The following is a 26,787-nucleotide window of genomic DNA, read 5'->3' as shown; positions in this document are numbered from 1 at the left end:
ACCTCTACTTTGGTAAACTGCTTTGTAAGCTGATTTTAATCTCATTTTATTTATCAAATTTGAATATCATTTCCATTTATTATACTAAAAAGACACGCTATGTTGCAGATTTATATCGATTGTGTCATTTTGTTTTATAGCAAATTCGTAACTTTTTCTTTCTAATGTAGTATAAATAATTGGTTTGTTTTATAATACTGATATAGTTATTCATAATCATAAAAAAATCATTGATATGGTTGGAATATAATTAATGATAACCGAAATTTTTCGATCAGTCTCCTATTCATATGAAATGTCTAACTTTGAAACATCTGGTTTCTACGAATTCTGCCAATTTGGACAATAAATGGTATTGAGTTCTAACTTATTAGCAATGTCATGAAATCTTTCTATTTAGAAAAGGAATATTTCATTTAATCAAGCTACAGCATTCCATAATCATGAATTGACAAGTTCATCAGTTTATAAACAAATACTATAAAAAAAATAAAAAAATAAGGTTCGAATCGACATTTAATAACCCTTTTTTTCTATGCAGCATGCAAAATTATACAGAGGAAAGACATCTGTTTCTATTACCTGATGTACTTTCACAATCAACACACATGTTCAACAGTTTATAGGTGTTTCATAGAGAGTTTTTATACCATTAAAGTTCAAAACGCAAGCCACATAATCAACATTAACAAAAATATACATCATATCATTCGATCATTTATTCTCTCCAAATACGAGTTAAATTAACAATAAAAAAATGTAAAGAGTGTTAACCAATTTAAAAATAATAATAACGTAAATAGGTGATATATGATGACAATTGTGAAATAAACATGTGTAGGTAACGGATAAATTGACAACTAACGATATCGCTGTTTTATCGAATGCATTATCGATAAATCATATCGGAGACATTTGATGGTTGCCTAACGTACATTGACAAATATTTAATGTTTGTTTGGGACGAAAAATTATGTCTGATAATTAGTTGATATTTAACAATGATATAAACAAATAAAGGAAACATAAAATCGTACACTGATCGGCATACTTGTATGTTTACGGTCCATTTATAAAATTAATACATTCCCTGAAATTGATAAATTTCGTAAATCTTAACACATGCTAAATTGAAAACGCTTGAACTTCATATTTGTGGACAAAGGCACATAACCCCGTTATCATTGATTTTAACTTTAATTACGTGTCCTTCTTAATAAACAAATAAAAAACCCAATACATTACGTTAAAACATACAAATAACAAAGGAAAGACCATTCTTGAGTATCTGTCAATGCAGTTAACATCGTTGATGCGTGGCAGATGGATACGAGGCAGTTTACATTTCACACTTTTTTCTCGTACATTTGAGTTAAGTTGTCTCCTTCTTTTCACGCTTGAATTTTTTCGCCTCACTAAATTTTCACGGTAGTAACTTCGTGACATACAATTTCTTGGAAGAACTGGAGAAGCTACAATTGTCCGTGAGATTTTCTCTCCATTTTCAGCACAATTTCCTTGCGAACGAATTGCAATAATTGGTGACATCCTTATTTCATCTATTTCAGCGAAATCAACACTATTGTACTAAAAAATTCAGAATATCATATCTTATATTATGTTATAGATAAGGCATATCTTTAGGGTTTTTCTGACATATAACACAACGAGGGGTTCGATTGGAACATTATAAAAAATAAAACATATTACAGTATTGTTCCTTACTGAATAAAAATAAAAAAAAAACATATATTATGACATTGTTTATAACAAATGTTCATGGAGAACTTGTGTTAGGCGGACAATTATACGCCGATATGTCAAAGGAAAGACCGAACGTAGGGATGTCTATCTTTGGGCAAATCCGGCACCCCGATATGTTTTATACGACAAGAAAAACCTTAAAATGTGCATTATCTTACCGATATACCGTAAACAAATATATAAACTATATAAACCATTATCCAGTTACGATAAAAATATAATAGTAATTACATGAACAGATGAAGCAATACACAAATAAACTGTTACGAAGTCTCTTTGTATTTAATTTATTGTATTAACTTAGTTTTTGAAATAGGATGCTATGTTTTTTTTGTGTGTTTTTTTTTAATGACATTTCTATCGCGGAAAGGCATATTATTTTGTACGACAATTTTAAACAATGTATACTTGGGGTAGAAATCCATGCCTTAGTGTTATGAATGTTTCAAAATATTATGAACATTAAATGTTCAGAAAATAAGCATAACAATGATGATTCATGTCAGCACAAAAAAGCTTCTAATAACCATGCTATTTGATTGCTACAAATTATTTTGAAGCTTCAATTCCGAGAAAAAAATAAATTAAATAAAGACTTTGGTTGCTTGTTTAAGAATATACATGTATATATATCCGGGTCTGGGATTTTCTCGATGTGTTGAAGACCCATTGGTGGCCTTTGGCTATTTTCTGCTGTTTTGGTTGGGATGTTGTCTCTTTGACACATTCCCCATTTCCATTTGTAATTTAAATATATATAAGATAAATAAATGAAAATAATTAAAGGGAAACATGTTGAACCCCCATTGACAATGCTTTCAGTGTATGTAGAAAATTGAAAACAATAGACGACAAAGAAGTGTTTTCTTATAATTAGTCATTACGAATATTAAAGCTTAAGAGACATGTCATTCCCATATTGAGGTAAATTATTACGTCATGTTATTTGATAATGCGAAGAAAAGAAAATCATGACAAATTGGTTCTAGAAACGACTTTATCTAAATGAGATTTTGATTGACTTTGCACAGGAACTGAATAAAGTTTCAATTTATCTAAGGAATAATGAGTAAATTCATCGGTATCAATATTGAACAAACTTCTAGTTTACCAAAACTAATCGTACTAAAAGATGAAGGGTTTTGACCGTTTACAACTATCCTGCTATTGCTGTCGGTGAACTGCTAGAATTCGAGGGAATAAGTAGGTTTAGAAAAATGGAAAATTGTGCATTTAAATCCCAGTTGGCCACAGCCTATGATTACATTATGTAAAAATCAACTGAATTGAATGCACAAACAACCTATACTATTTAAAAAAAGTTCCACATTGATATAAATGGCGTTTTTAACTTTGAGGAAATACTAAAATTAACCTAAACAAAATACCTATTCTATAGGATGTATTGTTGATTAAAGAAGTAAAAGAGGGACGAAAGATACCAGAGGGACAGTCAAACTCAAAAATCGAAAATAAACTGACAACGTCATGGCTTAAAATGAAAAAGACAAACAGACAAATAATAGTACAGAAGACCCAACATAGAAAAACAAAGACTAAGCAACACGAACCCCACCACAAACTAGGCGTGATCTCAGGTGCTCCGGAAGGGTAAGCAGATCCTACTACACATGTGGCAACCGTCGTGTTGCTTATGTTATAACAAATCCGGTAAATAGTCTAATTCGGTAGGTCACATTCATGAAAGGGAAAGGGATTGTAGTTACGACGTAAGAAACATATCCGATATCATTTGTGAAACGGTTATTCCATAACGGTCAACCAACTCGTGATGGCGTCCGTAAAATTTACGAAGTGATGATTTCAACTTCACCAGTTGGAACTCTGGGTTTAATAGCTTCCTTGTGAGCAGCTCTCTATCAAGAAAATCATGATAGGAAATGCAATCACGGGAATATCGTGTCAATTTGGGAGAAACATACCCCTTATGCAGGTGCTGCTTGAATGTTGCTACTTAGAAATGGAAAGTTCACAATTGGAAAGCTGAAATCATCTCTTTTGTCGTAAAGTTTTGTTTTCAACCGACCCTCATATAGTAAACTATAGCACTTAAAATTGGAAGGAGGGTGGTAATGAGGATTTCTCCCAATTTCCAAAAAATGCATATTGATATGTTAGTTTCTATTCAAATGTAATCAATGATACCCTTAGTTAACTTTTCTATTGCACTATTTTTTTTCGCGATGAAAATGAGAATAGAAAAGACAGCATGTGCTTAAAATTGAAAATATTGTGACTTTAAATCTAGAAACCCTCTCTCAAATTTTATGCAAAATGTAGCTGTCCGAAAATTGGTTTCGTCCAAGTTGTTTGTTAAAAAACAGAGACCTATCGTTCTGCATGCAACTGACAACGTAAAGGTTTTAGTTGTGGTATCCTACTTGAGTACCATGGATTTTGTGACTGAACATCATGATATTGTTTTGACTTGGGCATGATTGAAAAACATGGATCATTTTTTTTTAATTTGATTTTCATTAAACATGTACTTTTTTGTCTTTGACCTTCGACCTTTGACCTTCGATCAAGACCTTTCAGATACGTTTTGAAAACCTCTTATATTAACCCTTAGTTCTTTTCCTGTTTTAATAGATTTTCGTTAATGTTTTGTTTTATTCTAATTCTCTTAATAACGGGAACATTTCTATACATTTTATTCATATTTAATCAATATTGCTCAAAACAATTGTCCAAATTGTTAACATTTTAGTATTCAAACATCTAATAACCCCTATAATCATTCTATATTTTGTTTGACACTTTTTATGTTAGAACCTGAAAATGTATAATTTATAATCAAACAAAAATAAGTTAATTTTTATTCAAGATTTAAAAGAATTAAAAAAGGATTTTCTATTGAAATATATACAAGGACAGATGTACATGACTCCAGTCGATTTCCTTTATTCTAATGTTTTGATAGAACCATTTCTCACCGAAACAAGTTTGTAATATTTATTGACTTATACATGTAATATATGGCCTTTGCATAGGAAGTTTTAATCTTAATCGCATAAAATTTAAAACATGTTTTTAATATTTTGTATAACACTGAGTCATCGTTGCTTATACATTCTTGGCTTTCAAATAATCGGCTCTGAGGGTTCCTTATGAAGGTCAGTCAAGAAAGCGCTTCGGATGCATAAATATTTTTCATCTATTTTTTTTTACAGCAACATGTCGTTATATTGCTGATAATCTCATAGTCCCTAAAGTATCACACGCTCAGAAGTCGGTGCTTCGATGGCACCTATCTTGCAAACTGTTTTGTTTTCTAAATTTCGAAATTATTACTACCCTTAAACATACATGTCTTGTAAATATTTCGTTTTGAACGTTCCTGATTAAGGAAAATGAAACAATTGTTGTGGAATATAACATTTATATATAGCTATTTCTAATTTTTAGGAATACTATTACTATTAAGCATATGTGTAACGACTGGCGTTTTTTTTTTACAATAACTCAAGGCAGCAATTGAAAACAATTATTCAAACAGAGACAAACAAGACTATGACCAATATTACAAAAAAAAAAGTTGTAAATAAACGCATCATAGATACCAGGATTGAAATTTTATATTTACACCAGACGCGTGTTTCGTCTTCAAAAGACTCATCAGTGACGCTGGAATAAAAAAATGTTAAAAGGCCAAATAAAATACGAAGTTGAAGAGCATTGAGGACCAAAAATTCCCAAAAGTTTTGCCAAATACAGCTAAGGTAATCTATTCCTGAGAAAGAAAAGCCTAAATATTTAAAAAATTTTAAGTTACACAATGATAAATCCATTTTTGCCTCACTTGTTTCGTCCTTTGTTTTAGTAGTAAAATATATGGCTATCTTTTTTTTTCTGATATTTTTACATGACAGGGTGTTTCATAAAGAATGTTGGTTAACTTTTTACATACTTTACCATCCTGTATCATTGGTTGTGTATCTTTTATCTTCTTGAACTTCTTCTTTGCACGTTTCCCCCAATATGTATAGTTGACTGCAGCATACTCCAGCAGCGCAGCAAATACAAATACAAAAGAGACAACCAGGTATATATCAATGGCTTTTACGTAAGATATTCTGGGTAACGATGAACGTACACCATTACTGATAGTCGTCATTGTTAACACAGTTGTAATACCTACAATATAATTACCGACAAAATGAAATACAATTGGTTCAAATTAGTTTATTATTGTATTCAACTGTTTCACGTTTGTGACAATCTTACTTATCAAGTCGATATTATTTTTTTTTTATTTTCTTCAATAGATATATATTTTGATACTGACATCATAACTCGAAAAAAGGGAAGCTGATGGCTGGTATACATCGAACTGTTTACTATAGATCTTAAACACCTATACTAAATGTTTTATTAAATGAGATGATTACAGCGTTAAAACGCGATAAAATAATTAGTTCCAATCTGTTAAAATCGAAGTTTGACATACAACAATTGCGTAATAGATTTTACTCATGTAATTTTCACGCAGACCCAGCACAATTGCTTAAATATGATGACAAAATTTTATGTGTCAAATTAAAAAAAAAACATTTCAACATATTTTGTCCCAAAAATCTTAAAAACGAATAGTACAAGCTATAGCAAAACTTTTCAGCAGATGATTTTATGTATATAAAAAAGTTAGTTTTGATTATTAGTAATCGCCTTGATAAACAATTTCATAATTCATGTAGATTAAATAATGCATAATCTTATTAACAATACATATGTGCATATTAATGTAGCTTTACAAACCCAAAGCAACTCGTGCTGATGTGGCCTCATGGTTAATCCAGAATGACACCCAAGACAGCATAACAATCAATATAGACGGAAGATATGTTTGAAAAATGAAGTATCCGACATTTCTGTATAGCTTGAAGCTTAAGGAAAGCCGCGGATAATCTCCTGTAAAAGACAACATCATGTTTAAATCATTACAAGATTATTCCTTGTTTTATGTTAAAACGTTTTTGTTTACGTGTAAATTAAATCATCAATATATTTTTTTTAAAAACATATGTACTAGTATTCTAATAAAGGATGGTTTCAGACAAACTTAGCTCTTACTCTTAATTATGAAATATAATTTTAAATACTACTACTACTATTTTTATTTCTACTACTACTACTAAACATGATTTGAGCAAATACAAATTTCTATTATGAATTTGTATTTAATTTTTCGTTGATTTTGTCACTCAAAACATAACAGAAAAAGAGCCAACCGATAATGTTGCAATTGTATGACTTAAATACAATACGAACGTTCCTGAGAATGAAAATATAAATTCTTCTATACTCAATATCTTGTGATCCGATGAAAATAAAATAGTATACAGTGATGTTTTAATACTATCTCAGATCAAGGAATAAACTATCCTTCCATTTGAAGGTGACTGTTACATATCGGTTTTGAGTAAATGTTCTGCTACTAATTTTTCTGTTGATTTTTTTTTATTTTAGAGTGTAAAAAAACTCTTTAGATGTTTAAGAAAAATTACGGGATTTTGATGTTCCGTTTTATTCAGTTTATTGTTATGAATTTCGAATTTGCAAATGATATATCTCATAAAGATATGAAAATAAGGAAATGTGGTATGATGTGGTATAATAGCCACTAAAACTAAAGTCTGATATCTATAAGTAACTATAGATCACAGTAAAACCTATTTTCAAATATTTCGGCCTCGAATATCATTGTCGAAATTTTTCTGGTATTGTAATTATTAATACTACATCATAAGTAAAGCTCATAACATATGTCACTTTTAAAAATTCCCAACATAAAATTATCAATCTTTTCAAACAGGAAATCCAAGAGCCTGATTATATAACAAAACAATTGACGAATAACAAACATGACAGACATCTTCTTTAATGAAACAAGCACAAGATAATATTTCTGGAACTGCGATGAGATAATCAAGTTTGTAAATATTTTCCTTGACAACATTTATGTGCCTTCTGTCAATAAAGTCTATCGAAAAAAAATAAGTATTCCTCCGCGTATCAAATGAGCCCTTAAATAACAATATGTTCCTTGATTGTTTCAACAAAAACAATGACCACACTCAGTAAAGTGAAAGTGAAAAACACAATTATAGATTAAAAACAAAACATGAAATAGAAAATCAAATGCTGAGCAAAAACTGAACTACTAAAAGGAAGAAAAAACCTGAACTACTAAAAGGAAGAAAAAAAAAGCAAGATGAAGGTTTGTCTAATCTAGATGATTTTTTTTTATAATTTTACCGTTATCTTCATAACATGTTTGCTTGAATTAATCAAGATTTCTCTTATCTTTTATCTTAACTGCTCACATTTACCCAAGGGTTCTGACTTTAAATAAATCTTAAACAAACAGCAATGTCTGTTTTTCCAAAATTTAGATATAATCAGTTTCACTCGGAAAACTCTTTAATGAAATATAGCAACCGTTCTATTTTATGTAGGAGTGTTATATTCGGGAAAAAAATGCATTGATGAACACAATACAAGTTTGATGGGAATTCAATGCACATCTAATGTGAATGCATTTATATAAAACATTATACTTAGTCAGGAAATGACATTATACAATTTCAGATATTAACGCTGGTGAAGATGCTTAATCTGTTCTTAGAGCGTTATATACTTTTTTGTGTTATGGTGCTCTTTGACAAAGAAAGCTACTGTAGAATATATAAACTTTCTGTTTTCAGTGTCGTCAATTCTATAACTTACTTTGATGTTTTTTTGTCATGCAAGACGATCTTAGTTTTGGTTTCAGTAAAAACTATCAATTACAATTATAAAGCTTGTTCATGGTTGCTCTAGAAGATATGACATTAAATTCCATAAAGTCGAAGTTGCTAGTAGTATTTAAACTAACATGGTAATTATAGAAGTAGAGTGGTGTTTTGTCGAGGCAAAACATCTATGTTTGTCCCTTGTAATTGATCGGCATAAAATAAGATAAAATATAACAGATTTATAATTTAGTAATCTGATAGGATGTTTTTCTTTTTAATTACAATCCTCAGTAGTGTTCGATTCAGAATAGCTGGAAGACCAAATCAACACGTAATTTGAAAAGAGAGGCGAAAGATACATAAGATACATTCAAACTCATATGTCAAAACGTCATGCCTAAAAAAAGGAAGACCAACAGATAAACAATAGTACACATAACGCAACATAGAAAAACCAAAACCTGAACAAAACGGACACAACCAAAAACTTGGATGATCTCATGTTATACGGCCTTATTCATAACAGTAATGGTGTTTAAAGAACCAGTAAATATAAATACGATTACTGTCTATTTATAGATATTTTTAATAAACTTGTTCTAGTAGGTTATTAACTAACGATGTAATTAATTCTTTGAATATGTCTTTATCGGTACTAACTTTGATTTTGTTTTTAATAGTTGGAACATAACTAAATTTGGGTACATTTTCAGTAACAGACATTTGCGGTCCTACATCATTTTGATATTTACATTTTGACATTGTACAAGGAAACGTTGTTTTAATAGATTATTAATGATATTTCAGACACTATTGTGAACTGATTGATAATTCGGTTTGTGATAAATTATTTATTCATACGTTACAAATGACTTACTAGTTTTGCATAGATATATGAAATTTGGACAACTTATTTATGCCTCATGAGGACAGAGATTATCACATGCTGTCCTTGAGAATGATAGAATTGCCAAATTTTCTCAACTATTACAGTATTAAATTGCAAGAAGAATAGAATATATATTCTTTTTTTTAAGGTAAATACTAATGATATTAAGTTACAATAATGTACTATTCGTATAGAATTTTTTTACCTAAAGATACTTTCAACCGTGTTGCATTCAAATACGTTTTAAAACTTTCACATTTCGATATGTTTGAAAGTAGTTACATTGTATATAACCTTTTCTTTACATTTAATTGAACATTAAAAAGACACGTAATTCTAATACCTACTTTATGTGAAAATCTTTTCTATATATTTTGAAAATCAAATAGACAAGGGGACCTTTATTTCGTATTCATTAGAATAAAATAATCGGCAAAAGACTATAATTACGTGGAAATAATTTCAAACATTTAGACTCGCTCAATAGTAGATGTCTCATTTATTATCATTTTGTTGAAGAATGTCACATTCCTGTGAAAGCCGCCAGACATAAACATTTGTAATGTATATTGGTAACACTAACCATACTATTTCATGGAACAAGTATAAATTGTTATTGTTTAATACTGTGTTGCAATAATTTCTCTTGAATAACAGTATTTACAGAGTTGAGTACTATTTTATCCTTGCACACATATCACCGGCATGGTAAATGTTTTCTTACTTCGAAAATGTTGTTCAAGCATAATGACAAGGTAGAAAAATAGGGATGTCAAGGGGGTAGGGTAAAACAATTTTAGAACAAAACAGTTTTGATATTCAATACTATAAAGTCGCAGTTGCAAGTAATATCAAAATAAAATAACAGGATAACTATATAAGTCAAGGGGTGTTTGTCGAGGCAAAACCATATATATGTATGTAATATTTTTGTTATCGGCATCCAGTTATTCCTACCAATGTTTACGTTATATTCCTTTTAGCATGATAAGTATTTTTTATTTTTTTTACATTTGATCGGTTTAAGCTTCCTGTGCACCTCGAATTTTAAGAAGGGTTCGTGTTGCTGAGTCTCTTATTTTCTATGTTTTGTTGTATGAACTGTTGTTTGCCTTACAAACTATTACTGTTTTTTGTCATGAACTTGTCATTTAATTATTCGACATATGCTTTGAATGCCTTTGGTATCGTTCGCTTATTTGTTAGAAATATCGTTTTATTAATATGTTTGAAGTGATTTGTAAGTAAAAATTATCATATATTGATATTTTAAAATGCAAAAAATATGTTAAAATATCCTTCACTGAACAGAATCTACTACGTATAAAACGAAATCAAAGATACTTTCATTTTTTTTTAAATGAGGACGCGAATGCACAAAAACCATGAATTTTGTTTTCCTTAAGCATAACACTGAGAATGAAAATGGGCAATATGTCAAAGAGACAACAACCGGACGCAAGAGGAGATAATAACAAAAATTATAGCATAAAAATTTCACAATTAGCTGACGATACTACTTTATTTCTCAGTAATAAGAAAGAAATCAAAGCTGCTATGAATGAAATAGAAATTTTCGGATCATTTTCTGGGTTAACTTTGAATAAAAATAAAACAGAGGGTATACGGATAGGAAAACTGAAAAATAGTTAAGATAAGGTAGCTGGGATTAATTGGACAAACAAACCAGTCAAAGCATTGGAAATATATTTTGGTCATAACATAGAAGAATGTGAAAAATTAAACTGGGAGAATAAAATTGAGAAAATGAATAAACTATTTCATTTATGGGGGAAACGTAATATAACTTTAATCGGGAACATTCTTATTATAAAAACATTAGTTTTACCACTTTTGACATTTTTGGCAAGTGCCTGTACAGTTCCGGAGAAATTCAGAAAAGAAATAGAAAGTAAATGTTATAAATACATCTGGGATGGTAAACCAGATAAGGTTAAAAGAATTACCATGATAAAGTCAAACGAAGAAGGGGGGTTACAAATGATCGACATACAAAGTTATTTTATGTCTCTAAAAGCATCTTGGGTAAGTAAACTCATTAGTAATGATATTTCAAACTGGAAGTTGATTCCATTTAAATATCTCAGCGTGGTTGGTATTAATTGATTAATTTTTAAGATAAATTTTGAAAAGAAGAAAATTCTAGAATATATCAAACATAATATGGACCCTGAATTTTATAGAGAAGTATTTAATGTTGGGTAATATCAGGCGGTGGACAGACAAAAAAACCTACCAACTTCACAGAAGTTAGGAAACAGGTAATTTGGGGGAACAAACTGATTAATTTCGAAAATGAAACTATTATTTTTAAAAATTGGATTAAGAGTAACTTGATATTTGTCAATGATATTATAGACGACACTTGTAATATATCTCAACATTTTATTCTCGAAAAATTAGAATGAAAGAATAATTGGATTGCAGAAATAAATATTTTGAAAAAAGCCATTCCAAAAAGACTGGCTTCAGATGTTACAGTCTGAAAATTCTATAAAAAGTATTGTAAATATTCCTAGACAGAAACTAATCTGGAAAGGTAATTACATTGAGGCTTCAAGCTTTTCAACAAATATATTATATAAGTCAATTTGTAAAGATAAAACTGAACCATCAATTGGTGTTAGCAAATGGATGCGTATTTTACAAATTAATGAGAACCTTAGTATTAACCAACTATGTTTTCATGTTTCATTATTTAGAAGAAAATAAGTTAAAAATATTTAGAGGGAAACTTTTACAATTAATGTTACCAACAAAACAATTATTGTTTAAATGGAAACGAATGACAGTCTATGTAATGTATGTAACGAAGAAGAAGATTATAACCACTTTTTTTTTTATTTCATGTCGATTTTTAGAAAAATTTTGGAAAAGTATTTTTGAGTTAATGATAAAATCAAATTTAAATTTAGAGTATCCTTAAAGCAATAATTTCTTGGACATAAAATTTTTGACAAAAATTATTTTGGTCTGAATTATTTCCTAACAATCTTAGGTCTTTCCATATACAAATCATATTATGTATCTAATCAGAAATTGACAAAGGTAAATGTTTATCAAATTTTTTGTTCGAGAATACATAAAAAGATACAACGAAAACTGAACAATGAAACTTAATCCATTACTAAAGTCACTAAAAAGAAGAGAAGTTTAGACGATTGATAGAATAAAACATAATGTATTAAAAGAGGGACAAAAGATACCAAAGGGACAGTCAAACTCATAAATCTAAAACAAACGGACAACGCCATGGCTAAAAATGAAAAGGACAAACAAACAACAGCACACACGACACAACATAGAAAACTAAAATGTTGTATAATTATATTTCAAGAAATTTATACATATTATTATAATATATACATATACATTAGCAGCTGATTGCTAACCCAGGTAATTGTTAACAATGTAACAAGCATATTTGATGAATAAATATATAATGTTGTTAAAAAAATAAGATAATAACAAAAGACCACCAATTGGTTCTCAACGCAGCTAGAAAATCCTGCACCCGCCAAACTTCTAGCCAATGTAGAATAAAGAAACACACAGCAATACGCACAGTAAAACTCAGTTGAAAAGAAGAACGAGCCCGATGTCAGGAAAGGTAACAAAAGAAAGGTCTCTTATGGAGAGTTGTCTCATTGGCAATCATACCACATCTTTTCTTTTTATATAAGCAAAATAACAATGATACATAAATAAACAAAGCACTGCTTGCAGTTACTGACATACCAGCGCCAGACCTTAATTAATCTGATTGAAAGATAATGTCTTCATCATATGAATGCATGTTAAGAGTATGTTTAAAACAATCTCATATTACTTTGTATATAACTATTTTGTTACATTTTTTTTAAAAACAAATCATTGTAAAATAATGCAGATTGTAGTTTAATTTAGTGTGCTGTTTACATAATTTTAATGCAATTTTGAACCTATTTTCTGATGCCAAAACGAAATCGAGGATGCTTATTTTTATGTATAACAGTATTGAAAATTCGCCACTACTGTTATAAACCTTTTCTTTTTAGAACATACAGACCTTTGACTTCTGTGTTTAAAGTTAGAAGATGATGCAAAATCGTCGAAAGAATGCTTTTCAGTGTCTTTTTGTAAGAATCAATGATAACAATGTTCAAAATAAATAACACAACTGAAGGGTCAAGTGTTTACCACAGATGTTGTCATCTAAAACTGACAATTATTTTAATACATAGCTATTAAAACATAACATATTGCAAGGGTTGTCAGTGACCTTATATGGTATATACACGGTCAGTTAATATTGGGTTAGAATCCTCGTGTTAAATTTCAAATAGACTGTGTAATATACATATACTTCGGTTATCTGATACTCGGGGAAACGTTTAAACGACTATAACTAACTTTAAGTACTTGGAAAATTCTGTCTTACGTTAACAATGATAAATCTTGTAAACACGGTGCATTATATACATTGGACAACGAACTTAAATCTCTCTGATATCTGTAGAAGATATAATATTGTAATACATTTACCTGACGACAAACTTTCTATTCTTCGTACCGTCCTATATTCTATAAGGGAGAACTGGGGTAGTTCCACATTATCTATCCCATACACCGATGATCTACCATCTTTCCAGTTCAAGTTTAAATCATGCATATCATAGCCATCTATTTATATAAAAAAGAGAATTTAATGAAATAAAATGATAAATTCCAACTGAAATGTCCTTTTATCAAACATGACTCTTCAGACACATATGATTTTGCAACATTTATTTTTTATCAAAATAAAAAAAGCCAAGGAAATCTACTATTATGCTTGTGAAATGAAAATAAAACAAAAAAGGAGACGACTCATAATCCTGTTTCCACAGTTATATAGACATAACGAGTTAAATGTCGCCCATGGGAATGTCAAACATCATTTGCATAAAAACAAAATGCACATCATTATTATATATGAAGCCTTCTGTAAAAGAATACGCAAGAGGAGAATCAAACAGAATTTAAAAACAATATCGGACAATAGATAGTACAAATTCCGTAAGTACGTAATATGAGGAAACTGTAAAAAACAAATTGTCAAAATCAATGTATTTATATATTATTATTGTATCACTAATCATATTTAATAGATAATAATCTAACTGTATAATCAGTAACAGTAACTAATTTACAGGGATACCCGACTGAATGCTGTGAGTCTAGTAAGTTGTAAACAGCAGAGAAATGTGCAATAGAAGATTTATTTTATTAAAAAAAAAAACCAGAAAGACATACATTGTACAATACCAGGACCAAACGAACATGCATACAAGTGCAATTTAACAGGTAAAAAGAAAGTAAAATTCCCAAAATATTACAATCAGAGAAAAATCAAAACGGAAAAACCCTAATCAGATGGCAAAATTAAAAGCTCAAACACATCAAAAGAATGGATAACAACTGTCATAATCCTGACTTGGATCAAAGTCACCTTAAGATTTTTGTTTTATTCAACTATTTGTAGATCTTGTCTTAGTGATTATATTTCTGTCTTTTAGCAATTTTCAAGACAAAATCTAAAATGAATTGGTTAAATTTGTCGCTCGATGATATCCTGTCACTGAATAATTTTATCGATATATAAAGATCCTACTTGAAATAAAAGATCGGCAATATCAGTCGTAAATGTTTAGGGTAACAATGACCAGGACACATACCAAAATAAAAGTTTGAATCATCTAAGGGAATGTTATAAAACCTATGTTTTAAATAGGTTTGATCGATGTGTTCTTAAATATTTAAACACGATTTTAACTGGATTTTTATTTCAAATTGCCATCAGTTTAAAATTCATTGAAATCATATAATTTCTGAAGTGTCATATGATTAACTAAGATTATTTTTCTGCACAGCTACAGATTTCTTGCTTTCTAATGCATAATGGATGGAAAATTTATGTGTTCTGAACAGCCGGACGAAAATAAAACCTACTACCTCTGAATGTCTTAACGAAACCTGTTCTAAACATCTTTACTGAAAACTATCAGTTTGAGACAGCTGCTACTTAACACGAGTATTTACTCATTGGGGACCTCGTCACGATGACACATAGTTGCTTCGATTCGTTTTTGGTAAAGGATAGTCTCATTAGTGATCATATCACATATCTTTATTTGTTCATTTATTTTGTATTGCAATGAACATGATTTTGTATTGCAATGAAAATAATTTTGTTAAACTATTTTGTAGTTATGAAGTACATACATATGTAACATAGTGCATAACAGAGAAGATTGAGATCAAAATACGTTAACTAGCGTTTTCGTTACTCGAAAATGTAAAGCGGCAAACCAAATTTATTACTGACAACGCTATTCATTATGGAAATTCAATCTCAAGAAATGAATGTAAAATATATCTTTATGACATCTAAAGTCTTGAAGAAGGCAAAAAAGTAAATGTAATCATGGGACCAATTTATCAGAAAACATTAGTGATAAGGTTTAGAGAAGTACAATAGCTCGGAGTCAACCAATCTATTAGGTTAAAATTGTACGAGTCTGATGTATTATGTTTATACTTGTCTGAACATAAAAGCTAATATACATTGTACCTTACATAACTGGTCATCAAATGATGGTTGCCTTTACGAGATAATACATCATTACACAACTTTTGCTATATTTGATAAATGAACGTGTCTATACAATATCAACGATGAGAAATTACTACAAAATATTCAACCTGTTCTCCAGATAACTTTGTATAATTTTAAGTCAATTTGAATATCTTTAAAAAAAAAAAGAAAAAAAAGTAAAGATTTTTGGTGATTTTTTAGGGTAGCATAGAACCGAATATACCAACGAGACAATAGAAAGATTATTAAGAAAATTAGACGATACCATTCCAATAAAAAAAGCATGGTTGATTTATAATGTACTTCGTTACTTAGTTGAAAAATTCATTTTTCGAATTCAACTTGTCATAAGCCGAATACCCCTCCGAGCTTAAAACCTGTAACCAGGAGGGCCCTCTGGAGGATACAATAAGGGTTATGCAATTAATTCGAATTGCTAAAAAAGAATGACTGAGCCTCTCGAAATGAAAACAAATTATGACAATGATCTCTTGACGATGACAGAAACTCATTCAACATTGGTGGAGATTATTTGAAGATTGCGGAACATATATTTACGATGGCGATGCGTCAAAATACAAACATCATTTCGAAAGAATCGAATTTGTTTGTTTTTCTGATTGGGTCCCATTTAAAATGTGAACTAGCATTGCAGTGGTGCATAAATTGTTTCATTTTCATTGTTGTGGGTTTTTTTTACTGACTGTGGTTTGGGAGAGCAATGGTTCATATTTTTTTGGGACCTATTTTTTTTAACATCGGTAAAATTCTCTTGCCTTTATCAAATACAGCAGATTATATTTCGAACAAAGTTGTCACTTGTTTAAATCTTCTATATTCGTCACGGAGGTAAACAATTCGATGATACTATACAAAACGAATAAAATGCCATTTTTACTTTTTATTCGAGCGTCAGTCATGTGTCGTTTGTATACGAAACGCAAGTCTGGCGTTTATGGTATTTATGATGAGAATTTTATACCATGTTTATCATAGGAATTGGTTAAATTGTCTTGTTGAATTCTTCAAACAGAATATGGAAATCATAGGAGGTTATATTGGTTACGCACGCGTGGTGCAATACAAAATTTAATCCTGGTATCGATGATTTTATTTATATATAAGATATACATCAATATCAAAGCAACGGCAATGAAACGATATGAATAACTAGTTATCAAAGGTACTAGGATTATAATTTAATACGCCAGACGCGCGATTCGTCTTCATAAGACTCATCAGTGACTCTCAGGACTAAATAATTAAAAAGCCAAACAAATACTAAGTTGAAGAAAAGAAATATTGAAATCAAATACCTTATCTCTATGCACTGATTTCCTCTCAGGGTTTGGCAATGTTTCTTTTATTATTATATTCGTTGTTAAATCAGTTGTTTGATTTTGAATATTTTGAACTCGTTGATTACTTTCCAAAATTGTCGAAATGTTTAATATATAAAGAAACTCATACATTCTTATCGCATCACTTCATATTTTAACTTAATTGCACCCTCGATCCAAAGCATTGTTTATAAGACTCATTTTTCCTGACACAATTTCAATTTGTAAATAAAAGACTTGACCGGTAATGAAACTATCTCATTATTCGATTTTCTATCCTCTTGTAGTATAATGGGGGTAATTAGACTATATCATGCTTAAGAACCATTTCTATTATTCTATTGATACTTATACATACTTAAGAGAACGGTTTATTTCTTACTTGTGTGTTTAGCAACATGGGTAACTGTTTGAGCTGCAGCGCGTGTTATCTACTAAGTTTCTTTTTTGTCAAAAGTGTTTTGAAAATTAATACAAGTACGAAATTCTTCGATTGCGCATTTTTTACAATGTTAACATAAAGTCAACTTTATATGGCCATTGTTATATTATAGTTTGTTTCTGTGTGTGTTACTATTTAACGTTGCGTCGTTTGTTTTCTCTTATTTTTGAGTGTAAATTGACATTGCGATAAGACGTGTCACGGTACTTGTCTATCCCAAATTCATGTATTTGGTTTCGATGTTATATTTGTTATTCTCGTGGGATTTTGTCTGATGCTTGGTCAGTTTCTGTGTGTGTTACATTGTAGTGTTGTGTCGTTGTTCTCCTCTTATATTTAATGCGCTTCCCTCAGTTTTAGTTTGTTACCCCGATTTTGTTTTTTGTCCATGGATATATGAGTTTGAACAGCGGTATACTACTGTTGCCTTTATTTAAAGTATAATTAAAATTAGATAAAAGTTACACGTCAATAACAAATCAAAAGAAAGACAAAAATAACCGACAAATAAAGGCAACAGTAGTATTCCTGTGTATAAAAGTCATAAAGCGATTGAGTAAAATCATTATTATTAATTTATCAAAGATACCAAGTTTACTATTGTGTACGCCAACCGCCGTTCGTCTTCAAGAGACTCATCAGTGACGCTCGAATAAAAAAAAATCTCGGTTTCCGACAATATACGTCCTTCAACCGTTTCGAAAAAATACCTATATCCACAAAAGAATGACATCATTCATGTCATTATTGGCTTGCTCGTCGGTTGGTTAAAAAAGATAGCACCTTTCGACAGTAATGTGTTTTTTCATAATGCTGTCGTTACCATTTGAAGTAGAATGATAAAGTTACTTACAATATATTTAATTATAGATAATTTACCTAATTTGTGCACTTTTGAAGACAGATATATTTGTTTTATTTCAGCTTTCTATTTTTTAGCTCTAATACAGGTAATAAAAGAACAGCGAGTCAATCATGACTTTTCCTTTTTTAATTTAAGAAGGGTGGACGACATTTTTTTTTCTACATATGGAACATTTAATGGCGATTACAAAATTGTATGTTTTATCATATATATATAAGAACAAAACGTACAGCAACATTTTCATGGAGAAAAAAAGGGCAACAAAACCTTTAATAATTTACTTATTTATACTATAAAAAGTATACATCCGTAAAACAGTTTAATACAATTAATTGACGTTTTATATATGAACTTTTAAACTTTAAAAAGTACATACCCATTTTGCCAGTTTTACTTGGAGCAATTTAATGAGATAAAGTATTAGCAGATGAAAAACGAAGGTCCTGATACCATCCATTTAGGCAATTTGCTTAATTATAGATCAGTTCAATAAAAATAAACTACAAATAAAGTCAACAGTAGTATACCGCTGTTCAGAACTCGTAAATCTATGGACAAAAAACAAAATTTGGGTAACAAACTAAAACTGAGGGAAGCGCATTAAATATAAGAGGAGAACAACGACACAACACTACAATGTAACATACACAGAAACGGACTAAGCATTAGACAAAATCCGATGAGAATAACTAATATCACATCAAAACCAAATACATGACAAGTCAGGTCTAATAATTTTTAAATCATATATAATATATTCGATTGAGAACAACTCTTCCGACAAAATTGTTGACATTTCTAAACTCTCCATTTTGTGTGTAGAAATATTCCAGCAGTTCATGAATATACGATACATTGATGACTTGCATTGATCAACAACAATTTCCGAGGATCCCCGGTTTCTTGTGGTTGCTGTTGCTCAGTCCAGTTTCAGTATAGCGTTTTGAAGTTGTTGTAAGTCTTTTTGTACATTTTTGTCATGGTATTGGCTGATTTTCTTGTGTTTTGGTTTCCTTTCGGTATGTTTTGTTCCTTTTCCTAAGCATATGGTTGTTAAAGAATGATACCGATTCTTTTCATAAAAAAAATACTGGTGTATGGCGTGAATATTTACGTTTAACACCAGAAAAGAAACTTTGGTTATAGATTTCAGAAATTTGCGTCGAAATAATAATATTTATACGTGTTGTTTTAATTTTTTATGATTATTAGCGAAGAGGCTCAATTGAAAGATTGTTAGTAAAAGAACCGCGGATATGGAATTCGAGGTGAGATAACGTTGACTGTTTTAACTATCCTAGACGTTCATTTATCTATCTTAATTTAGTGACCGAGATTTATTCCCATTTCAGTTAAATTGAAGAAATGTATAAACCTATTGCATGTAGAACTGATAGACATTTAACAGAAAATGATAGTACAAACGGTATGTCTTCAGAGAAATCAATCATTGCAAACGGCTCAGATATGTTACGTAAGGTTGACGGCTGACGATAACTCATTTAATCTTAAATGTTCAATTCATCACAGAAAGAGTCTTGTTCAAACACTACACAAATAGAACCGATGTCTCAGATTCTTATCTCTATTCACAATTGTTATAAATAACTAACAATTTCCGATCCAAAGGAAATCTCAAGTGAGTCTTTGTTTCTCATAAAGTTCAGTATTTTTCAAAGAGATAAACTTGTATTTTAGCTAATTTATGATTATTAACTCCTTGCATGTCATCTCAGTCTTCTTATATTGAGCTTGCAATAACTTATATAAATACGAACTAACAAATAGTTTGCAATTTTGTAAAAACTGAACTGGGATGATATGTCCATATTCTTTTTTTCTGTCAATATATTGAATAGCAGTGAACAATAACATTTTGTAAGAAAGATTATTTTCAAATATTATTTGAATAATGTCATTGTTTAATAGAAAGTTGTAGTTGCATGATCCACTAGGAGAAACCCCGAAAATCCTTTTGTTTGGTTTTCGATAAACAAACCTAAACAATGTAAAAGATAACGTGTGAACACAAACGGTCAGGATATAAGTTATAACACTCAGTTTCAACATTTCATATATTCATAAAAAACCGTTAAAAGGCGGATAATTTAATATGAAATAACTGCAATTAAACAACATTCAAAACAATATAAATAATGGAAAAGATAACTTATTTTCCGTATATTAACTTGAAACGACTTATCTATATAATGTTTTCTAAAATGCAATCAATTTTCACTGTTCATGTTTTTATCCCGCAAAAAAAAAAAAATTTGGTTTCCTTTTCTATAATCTATATATATCAAAATTGTAAAATTGCGAACAAAACAAATATGATTGCGATGTTTTATTACCTTGCATCACCATAAATTCGCCATCTTAAAATTATTATTTCCAAAGTCATTATTTTTGTTTTGTTTCCTGATGACGTTGCTTAGTTTCAAATGGCTTGAATGAGTAATAGAATCGAGAACGCCTTTAAGAAAGGTGAAAAAAAATATACACGGAAGACAAATGACATTATAAGTTACTGAAACTCGATCGATAAAAAAATAGTTCTATAGGATAGCCTCGAATACAAATTACTAGATCATAAACGGTGAAAGTCTAAATTGAATTTTGTTTATTAATACACATAGTTTATACCTAATCCTTATTGTTTACACAATTCGTTTTATTTACATTGGTTCCTATGTATGGTGTTTATTTGAAAAAGTAAAATCGTAACATTATGGTCATTTTACAGAATTAACATACCAGCTGTTATTGTAAAACGACATTCCCTTGGTACGTTCTACTTAGGAGATAATTGTATTGTATTGTAAGCCCAAACGGCACCAATTGATGTTGTCGGAACATAAAATTCAAAACTGCTATCTCCATTTGAATGAAACTGATTGAAAATAACATTAAATCATACATTTAAAATCTGTCAAATGTCGTCTGCGCTTGCGCGTATTTTTCGTAGTATCAATTGTGAACTGATTCCATGAGATGTAGTGACGTTATCAAATCAAAATGAACGTTACAAATGTTGTTGCATTAGAATTATTAAGTACAAACGTATAATGGGAAGATAATGTGAAACTTACAACTTTCTATCTCCACTGTACAGTTCTGTATATCTAGAGGGTAGTTATGTAAATCCATCATACATGCAAGAGTTGAAGTGAACCTGTTGATAAATATATGAAGTTTTATGTATGTAAATTGCTGGCAGTTGACTGTTGTCCGACCATTTAGTACGTGTTTTGATATGTGTATAATTATCATAAAACATTGTCCCCATGACACATTGTCCCTACAGAAAATGTCCGCAGACAATATTTCTAATGAAATACTGTCCAGGAAAAAAATTCAATATGAAAAGGGGTCTGTCTCGAGGACATACTGGCAAGTTCTTCGGGACAATATTTCACTGGGAATACTGCCCCTAACTAAACGTATTTCATACATCAAAAAAACATATATTTCATCATTTAATGATTTCAAATTTGTCAAATATTTTAGGTGTACAATAATATTCTGTGAACATACTTTTAAAGTACTGACTGTTACTTTAACTTGACGTCAAGTCAACTGCCAGATTTGGATTGGTTAATACGTGAATGATTATTTACTCTATCACATTGCTAAACGGCTCCGCCTCGCTTTACAATGTTTCCTCGTTATGCCAATCTGCTCTAGCACTATCTAAGCTATGTTTTATATATATAATACTATTTGTTTGTTATCATCAATAAAATAAAACACTTACTGATATCATTGTCTAAAATGATTTTTTTTATAACCTCTCTTTCATGAGAAAAATTTTCATGACAATTCATTAACAATATTTTGTCTAAATGTACATAAAATATAACTTTGAATAACATCCCTCAAACGAAACAAATTGCCATTATGTCACTTATTGAAAATTGTTCAAATAAAGACAAAATTTCAAATATCAAACATAAACTCAGAGAGAACAGTTTTAAAAAATAAACTTAAACCTGAATCATTTGTAAGTTTGCATTCAATAGACCATTACTGGGCTTCTAAAGTGCAATTTAATCAATAAAATAAATGAATGCGAAGAAAAAAAAATGTGCAATAAAAAGACACTGAAAGACAGATAGTCATTATGAATAATGATATTATCAACTGTTACATTATTTATAGCACATAGACCGTAAACAGTGTTTAAGATCCAATAAAATCAAGAAAAAAACACCTAAATACTGAAGTCCATTACCTATGAGTATGTAGAAACACCTAACTCGACTACTTTGAGTTTGTTTGGTTGAAACCCTGTGATTGTTTCTATCCAATGGTCACTTCAAATTAAACTGATCTTGGAGATAAGTAAAAAACCAAACTTCAGATCATATCATGCTTATCAAGCATTCCCTTGTTTCAAGTCCAATCAAAATGAATCGTTTATTGTATGATCCATTTCTTTATCTAGACTAGCCAATTTATTAATTGGTAACCTTATTGTTTTAACAATCATAAACATAAAACACTTGTTAATAAGGACACAACAACCAATTCATCAATTAGTTAACAGGAATCTTGAAATAGTTATCGGCTAAGGTAATCTATTCCTGGGATAAGAAAATCCTTAGTTGTTTCGAAAATTCAAAGTTTTGTTACAAAAAATTTATATCATAATAGTACAAATCACTAAAATGCAACTAATTTTCTTAGAAATAAGTTATTTTAAATTAGTTTACATCTGAACTTTTTTTTTGTACACAAATTTTATGTATCAGTGAACATCAATTTACATCTCATAAACTGAAGTATATATGTTGTACAATATTCAAACTGAAGGCCTTTGTACCAATAACTCATTTAAATTGACATCAGCACCATGTGTTACTATCGTCAAAACCGTTTATTTTCTCTCTTGGTTTGTAATGAATTCTCAATTAGTGTACCCTTTGTAGTTTATTGTTTTTTTCATCAGACACAGTGGTATGGAACTCGATGTCATCAGATTCCGTCAGTTCTTAATGGAAACAATCCGGTTTGAATCAATGATGCACAATACTCGTAGGACTTAATATGCAGCTTAATTCGATTGTTACTGTAATCAGTATGATGGCCTTGTGTCAATGTTCGAAAGATAACCTTTGAAAATTAATATTGCCATATTCTGATCAACATCTTTCTTTTTAATATAAATCACTTTTCTGTATGTGATTATATTCAGATTCAGATTCATTGAAGTCTAAGATAAGGATGAACTTCTCAAAATTTCAGTGACAAAGCACATCTATTGAATAATTTGTTTACATTTGATAAATTCATTTCAAAAGACAACAGATCTGGATAGAGTAAGTTTACATAGCAGTTTTACTTGTGTTGAAAGTCATCAGATATTGAGTAGTTCGTGCCTATCCAATGATAAAAGTATGGACAAATAGTAGGATTAAGAATAAATGAATATATAATAAGGCCTACCTACAACATTAACAGATATGTAGGATGTGATAAGCTATAAATTAAATCATGAAAGTATCTACATTTAAAAAGGATCTTAGTAGTAGTTTTTCATAATATTTTTATTTGGGGAGACATCAAATGAATACCCATAAAAGAATAAGTGAATGTCGCAAATGTGTTACAAATTCAAACACAATCTGTATAAATCAAACCTGACAAGTTACTTTTAATAACAAATTTAGAGTAAGTAAAAACAAGAACATAAATAACTTAGCTTTCAAAGTTGTGATATAAAGATAATAAACGAGAATGATGGTTTAATCAAGTATAGATAATGAAATCAATATAATATCAAAAGGGTTTATACAGATGGATAAGGTAATGAAATATTTGCCCCAGCAACATCAAGATTAGATTGTGTTGATAAAAAAATAGTTAATAACATAGAATTTCGGGGTTTTTATAAGACATGCTATTAAGTGTCACACCACTTATGTTAGAATGTATAATTACAGTTCAATAGTGGTACCAACAAAACAAAATCATAACGACTTCAAAGTAAAACATGTGAAAAATCTACTGAATCCTTAGTTCGGAAAATTTGATTCAAGAGTGGTTCACTTAACAATTTGTTCCAGATATACAGCCAAAGGGTTAGAATAAACTCTGACCATTATAGTTGAATTCGTTAAATCATAATATGAGGCCTCGGTAAATCAATTATAGATTATCCTTGTAACAACAAGTTGTGACTACGGTTGATGTTCTTACCTCATTCCATAAACAACAGATCCATTATCATGTAATCGAATCATCTTATTTTTCTCTGTTATATCGTGCAGAAAAGAGTTTTTATCATTTGCAAAAAATGTATCTGGAACCCAGATTTTTTCAGCAAATTCGCCAGTGAGTGTCATGCTTGATACATCGTAACTGTCAAAGGATAGTCGGTCATCTAACCAATACTGGTTCAAATGGATTGTTATAGTGTAATCCTAAAACATCAAAATAGTATATTATATTATATTTTATGTAATAAAAAATAAATCATTTGCTTTTTCTGTCTATAAAAAAGGACATGTAGTCATGTTGTGCATATAGTACTTTTGTAGAAGATAGCACAAAAAGGGTAAAACTAATTCTTAAAATTGATTCTGATAAAAAAAGGGAAATAAAGTAGCTTACGTCTATAAAGTAAGAATGCGACACAAGATGCGACAAACAAACACGACCAAATGATTTATAAACGGATTAAGAAACTCAATATCAAAATATTTTATAAAGGAAACATCAAGCAAATCATCTCCAGTTTGGCAAACATTGGAGTATGCATGCAATGCACAGTCTAGTACTCTAGAACACTTCCACCAGAACAAAACATACAAGACGGAAATGGTACACAAAAGAGCAGCTCAATTTTAGATGCAGCATTAATGGCATAAACAATTATAGTATAAGGTAGGGTAAACAATTATAGTATAAGGTAGGGTACACAATTATAGTATAAGGTAGGTTACACAATTATAGTATAAGGTAGGGTACACAATCATAGTATAAGGTAGGGTACACAATTATAGTATAATGTAGGGTACATAATTGCAGTATAAGGTAGGGTACACAATTATAGTATAAGGTAGGGTACACAATTATAGTATAAGGTAGGGTACACAAGTATGGTGATGTGAACTGTTCTGACTGAGAAAATATTTCTGGGTTAAACATTTTTCAGCAAGCACATATATTATAGTATTTTTTGAATGACATCATTGAATCTAATTATTTGAAAAATAAAAATAAGGAAATCTTTCAACGATAACAAAATAATAATTAGCCAAGAAAGGGTTGAACGAGTTTTTGAAGTAATGTCAATCAACTTCTCCCATTCCGACAGTGATATAACTCTTGCTCAAGCGTTGCGTCTGTTTGGCTGCAGGATGTATAGATACACATGCAGTCGGAATGGAGTCGTTTAATCTGATGACTTATGTAGAGATTTTTAAGCTCTGAACGTAACAACCCGTAGGTGGCCTACTGGGGGCCTGGTGTGCCTACGGGAATGCTAGATATCTACTCCCTATCCAATATAACATATGCACGAAATAATTGCTACTGGGCGTTTAGCAAGCAAAAATCAAACAATGATAATATTGATAGTTCTGTTTAGATATAGGAATATGTGGTGTGAGTGCCAATGAGAAAACTCGCCATCCAAAAAACAATTTATAAAAGTAAACCATCATTGGTCAATGTACGGCCTTCAACACAGAGCCTTGGTTTACACCGAACAACATGCTATAAAGGGTCCTAAAATTACTAGTGTAAAACCATTCAAGCGGGAAAACCAACGGTCTATATAAAAAACGAGAAACGAAAAATTCAGATAATTATTTCCTACATTTTTTAGATGTAATTTTTCAACCTTTCAGACCGGCTGCCGTTTCCGTAACAAGCATTTGTCAATTTAAAATCTCCGACCATATGCGTCTCCATTATTTTTACTATAAAATTGATTTTTTTTCGGTTCCTATGTTAAAACATTGACTATTTGCAGGTTGAATCATCCCTTCGTAAATTTTACGGACGCCATCACGAGTTGGTTGACCGTTATGGAACAACCGTATCACAAATGATATCGGATATGTTCCTTACGTCGTAACTACAA

General features: G+C 30.2%; 1 protein-coding gene across 1 annotated transcript in view; it reads right to left on the bottom strand.

Annotated features, from left to right (window-relative positions):
• Positions 1–704: 704 nt before the first annotated feature.
• Positions 705–26,787, bottom strand: part of LOC139486118 (gamma-aminobutyric acid receptor subunit beta-like) — a 60,513-nt gene continuing 34,430 nt past the window's right edge. The window contains exons 4-9 of the mRNA XM_071270829.1: positions 24,897–25,120; positions 21,788–21,870; positions 13,957–14,094; positions 6,544–6,696; positions 5,696–5,922; positions 705–1,587 (exon numbers count right to left, since the gene is read on the bottom strand). Of these exons, the coding sequence (XP_071126930.1) occupies positions 1,201–1,587; positions 5,696–5,922; positions 6,544–6,696; positions 13,957–14,094; positions 21,788–21,870; positions 24,897–25,120 (1,212 nt within the window). The 3' untranslated portion in view covers positions 705–1,200. The remainder of the gene's footprint in view (positions 1,588–5,695; positions 5,923–6,543; positions 6,697–13,956; positions 14,095–21,787; positions 21,871–24,896; positions 25,121–26,787) is intronic.

Source organism: Mytilus edulis, chromosome 8 (genome assembly GCF_963676685.1).
Source record: "Mytilus edulis chromosome 8, xbMytEdul2.2, whole genome shotgun sequence".
Lineage (NCBI taxonomy): Eukaryota > Metazoa > Mollusca > Bivalvia > Mytilida > Mytilidae > Mytilus > Mytilus edulis.
This window is presented reverse-complemented; position numbering and strand designations above follow the sequence as displayed.